Source organism: Nansenia antarctica, assembly GCF_963989245.1.
Source record: "Nansenia antarctica genome assembly, chromosome: 9".
Taxonomy (NCBI): domain Eukaryota; kingdom Metazoa; phylum Chordata; class Actinopteri; order Argentiniformes; family Microstomatidae; genus Nansenia; species Nansenia antarctica.
The window spans coordinates 37,730,984-37,735,983 of NC_137679.1; the positions used below are offsets into that span (position 1 = coordinate 37,730,984).

Consider the following 5,000-nt stretch of genomic DNA (forward strand, 5'->3'; position numbering starts at 1 on the left):
GAGAGAGAGAGAGAGAGAAAGAGAGAGAGAGAGAAAGAGAGAGAGAGAGAAAGAGAGAGAGAGAGAAAGAGAGAGAGAGAGAGAAGTTAAAGCTTCAGTTAATCCTGTCCATCCTCAATAATGTACAGTAGACCTGCTAAATAACTAAAATGTGAAATTTAATGCTAGAATATATATCTCGATCTACTGTATGTTGATCTGTCTCTCAATGTCTTGCAGTCAGTCTCTCTATATTTCTCTCTCTCTCTCTCTCCCTCTCTCTCCTTCTACCTCTCTCATTACGATCGTTCTCAGGTCATGGCCAGCGGGGAAATAACTCTTAGCTCTTCAACAGTAATAAGCACCCCTGCCTGTGTCTCGCCAGCTAAATGTCAACCGCAGGTGACATCACAGACATTGGCCACTGCAGTCATAATTAACCTGATCGAATGAATGTAAATCAATGGGGTAATTGACTTAACACTTGACACATGGGTACAGATCACAGACGTGAAATGTCAATGCCAAAATGGCATCCCGTTCACTAGGGTGCAGAGCTGGCACTACAATACCATTGTTGAGGTGTGGGTGAGTCAAGACTTAGATTAAAAATGTCTGCGTCTTCAAGTTTTCGCAAGAGTTCTAATTGACAAGAAAATGGCAATGTTCATGTTTTTCACCCATTTTTCCTTTAATAGGTGTTCCCATTGAAGTTCTTGGTAAATGTTACTGTCAAATGTCAGCTGTTAATGACTGCTAAAACAGTCAGAGTGACCTTCAGCCTGTGACGTTACTGTGACCTTACTGTGCCATGTCACAGAGACACGGTCGCATAGGAGCCCTAATTATAAGTCTAGGATAGGAACACGTAGAACCAGTAATAATACATCCATGATACTGTAGGACCATGTACCTATGGGATAGGACCAGTACCCATGGGCGTCACCACCATATATTTGGGGGGGGACGTGTCCCCCCCACCTTTGAAACAAGGTCGTTTGGACCCCCCCACATTTGCCATCAAAAATATGTTGCATGACTGGTCAGCGTTATTTTCATTGCTTCACAATCAAATCCGTTCCACTTTATGAGTAGGGGATTGCCCATATCCAGAAATCCACTCCGCGTTTTACTTCTGTTTTTAACACGGCAGCAGCAGCAGCATCGGACACGCACGCAGATTCAAAACATTCAGACTGAGGCAAGACGATATTTAGATCATCCACCAAGATGGATATAAGGATTTTTTTTTTCTAAGAAGAGAAAAGTAAGTCAAAGTCATCCAAGTTTTCCCGTGAGTGGCCAAACAGCAACATTGCGTTCTCCCAAGGTCAAACACAGCCAGCTTTTCTGATAAGAATGTTAGCACCTTATGAGACATTCTCTGTATTAGCAATAGAATTAGCATAGCCTACTAGCAACCAAATACGAGCTAGATCAGCTATATGGCACTAGCAGTTTTGTTAGGCATTACTAGTGCGGTTAGACATGTTTAAATGCAGAACAGACACAGGCGAAATGTCATCAAAAGCACAGAATGGCGACAAACACCTCACAGTGCTTACCTGTCCTGTCATTATTGCATCTCCTGCCCGTGTTCATTGCCCTGAGCATTTGCACTATTTAATTTGGCCATTGCACCCACCCAAAGAATCAATTTTGCATCTGATTGCTTGAGCTAGGGTTAAAAAAGAAGAAGAAAACACCTGTTCCATTTATTTTTCTATTTCTAAAATGCTTGTGATTGTATTTTTTGTATTGATGATTGTATTTCTATGTCAAATGTTCTATTAGAGAAAAACAATATGAACAAGTGCTCAATGCTCAAAGGCGCTTGAACATGTGGCTGTTTGCCACATCCACCAAGAGCATCTTGACAAACTTGACTTAAAGGAGATTTGCCAGTCATTTGTGTCTGCAAATGACAAAAGAGGTCACACTTTTGGAGCCTTTGTATGATGTCTTATGTTCTAATTGTAGAAATCCTGCTGTATGCATAGTACAGATAATAGAGGAGAAATATGATTATAGGAGGAGATATGGAACATTTAATGAAAGGACAAAAAAGGGGAATCTTTGAAATTTTGGGGAAAGAATGGAGTAAAAGCAAGTCTTTAACAGGTTGTATTGAGTTACCTCATTCTTTTCTAATTCACTCTTTGATTCTTTTTGAATCTTCATATTTAATAAAGTACCTAAAAAGTGCCAAGTGTCAGTGTCAGGCCTCTGTGAGTTAAACCAAAACATAATAGTAGTCAGTAATTGCAGACCATGCCATGCTCCAAGGAAAAACAAAGAAAGAGGGAGATTATTTTGGGTGTAAAACGCACCAGAATGCAGGAAATTGAATCTACTATTTAAAAAATTTCGGGGGGAGGACCCCCAGACCCCCCGAAAAATAAGTGTCCCCCCCACATTCAAAAAGCTGCTGACGCCCATGCCAGTACCAAATACCTATGGTAGGAACATGTACCTATGGGATAGGACCAGTACTAATACACCTGTGATACTGTAGGAACACATATAGAAGGATAGAAGTCATAATAACATGTCTTTTGACAGGAACACGCACCTGTGCAGGTGGAGCAGGAGGTGTGACAGGCGCTACACTTCATCTCCTCCAGGTGGAAGAAGGTAGCGTTGGAACATTCCGGAACACAAGTCATCCCTGCCAGACTGCACACAAAAAAACGTGTTTTAATAAACAGACAGTCACGTCCGTTCATATAGTCATAACAGCCAGTCATCCAAAGTAAAGCACTTCGTATGAGGAGGAATAGGCGCTACCTTAAATCCATAATTGTTATTTTGGCGACCATAATGATTATGATCTTATTGTGTGTCCTACCTGTAGCCTTCGTTGCAGGCGGTGCATCTGTCTGAGTCGCGCAGGCAACGCATACACGTCTCATGACACTTCAGACACTGTCTCTGGACTGGAGGAGAGAGAGAGACAGAGAGAGAGAGAGAGAGAGAGAGAGAGAGAGAGAGAGAGAGAGAGAGAGAGAGAGAGCGAGAGAGAGAGTTGAATTCATAACCCAGGACACAGGAGGAGTACTTATTTAACCACCCAGGCCGAACTCACAAACAGCTCTCACTGACTGGATCAGGGATGCAACTCAAACCTGGCAAGCTCTGAGGGTTTAGAGAGATAAAACACCATCCAAACATCTGTCTGCCTGCATGGAAAAAACCTTAAATGAGCCTGCCATCCCATTCGAACCCTTTCTCATGTCACACACGCTTTCTCACGCAAGTACAGTACACACACACAGTACACACACAGCGTGAGCCAACAGAGAGATAAGAGGGTCCAGATGGGTTGGAGGTCTCGGTACCCCAGAGGGCATCTCACTCAACCCGGTGCAGATGTAGCTCATTTACTGTAGACGCCAGTGTGTGTGTGTGTGTGTGTGTGTGTGTGTGTGTGTATGTGTGTGTGTATCATTCTCAGATTTCAGAGGGCATCTCAGCTCTGTACAGATGGAGCTAATTTACTGTAGATGCCAGTGTGTGTGTGTGTGTGTGTGTGTGTGTGTGTGTGTGGGTGTGTGTGTGTGCGTACGTGTGCGTGTGTGTGTGCGTGCGTGTGTGTCATTCTCAGATCACCTCATGAACGCACACAGAAACATATCAGTCCCATCAGTAAACACCTACGCCAGGACAACAGAACGCCTTGAACTTTGAATCTGCCGTTAGCAAAGTTCTAGCGACTGATCACTCCACCACCCCCGGATCTAACCTTCACCATGAGGCAGTAGTGCTTACTGTGGTAGAGGAAGTCGGACGACGGGCTCACCGCAATGCATGGAACGGAATCAGAATATTCCAAGCATTACAAACGGCCGTGGCGCAGGAGGTAGAGACGGCGTCTAACGATCGCAAGGTCGGCAGATACCCCAAGTGCGTTAGCCGGTTAGCTCCATTAGCCGAGCGTCTCTGTTGAACTTACTCTCGTCAGCGTAGTACCCCGCGGGGCAGGTCTCGGAGCAGGACGTGTTGAGGGGGTTGTAGTAGAGGCCTCTGCGGCAGGACCGACACTCGGTGGACGAGCGGCCCACGCACCTCTCACAGCCTTTGTGACAGCGCCTGCAGCGGCGAGCGTCCGCGTCCTCGTAGTAACCCAGCGGACAGTGGCTCACACACGTCCTACAGGAGGGGAGAAGGTGGAGATGACATTACATTTACATATTACGTTGGGATTTTTGGCATTTAGCAGACGCCTTTTTCCAAAGCGACTTTTGTCTACAACAACTACATTTGTCTAAGTACTGTAAGTGAATCATCGAGATCCAACAGTCATCATAACAAAAGGTAATCTATGCTAGGGCACAAGATGAGATTTGATTGTGTCAAATCAATACCGCCAAAGGGACATCCTTTGGACATCCGGTAATTTCCTTCAGATCTTTTTTTTCTTTTTTTTCTCAAAACATAGAAATTCACCATGTTCACATATGTGACACGTTCTAATCATTTGGTCCGCATGTCGGCAACCAATCAAAATGTTCTGACTTTTGTTTCGAAACACGGAACTACAGAAATACGGTAATACGGAAATACGAATCACAAAACAAACTTGCTAGTCAAGCCAAAATACTGCAACTAAATAGATTCGGTGAGTAATCCCCACTGCTACCTAGTTAACTACAACACTACTTTACATTGTTAGCAGGCTCACAAAACAAGCAAGATATGAGGTAAACAATCAGTGAAGTGTGGCTTTAACACGGCCTTGAGTTCTCCTCTGGTTGTTTTACCTGCCTGTCTTGAGGCTGCCTAGGCTGAAGTGGATGCAGTTGAGGCAGTGGTCAGCGTCTGGTCCGTCACAGCCCTGGTCCCCACACTCACTGTGGCACGGCCCTGAGAGAGACCCCCCCCCCCCCCCACACACACACACACACACACACACACACACACACACACACACACACACACACACACACACACACACACACACACACACACACATTTTAGTATCTTTATTGCATTCACATTTTACAATAAAATTCTTGAACACA

The 5,000-nt window shown here is 44.5% G+C and overlaps 1 protein-coding gene across 1 annotated transcript in view; it reads right to left on the reverse strand.

Moving 5' to 3' along the window:
* Positions 1–5,000, reverse strand: part of pcsk6 (proprotein convertase subtilisin/kexin type 6) — a 54,639-nt gene that overhangs the window by 14,353 nt on the left and 35,286 nt on the right. Inside the window, exons 15-18 of the mRNA XM_080539943.1 lie at positions 4,740–4,842; positions 3,932–4,128; positions 2,828–2,915; positions 2,552–2,655 (exon numbers count right to left, since the gene is read on the reverse strand). Coding sequence (XP_080396069.1) covers positions 2,552–2,655; positions 2,828–2,915; positions 3,932–4,128; positions 4,740–4,842 — 492 coding nt within the window. The remainder of the gene's footprint in view (positions 1–2,551; positions 2,656–2,827; positions 2,916–3,931; positions 4,129–4,739; positions 4,843–5,000) is intronic.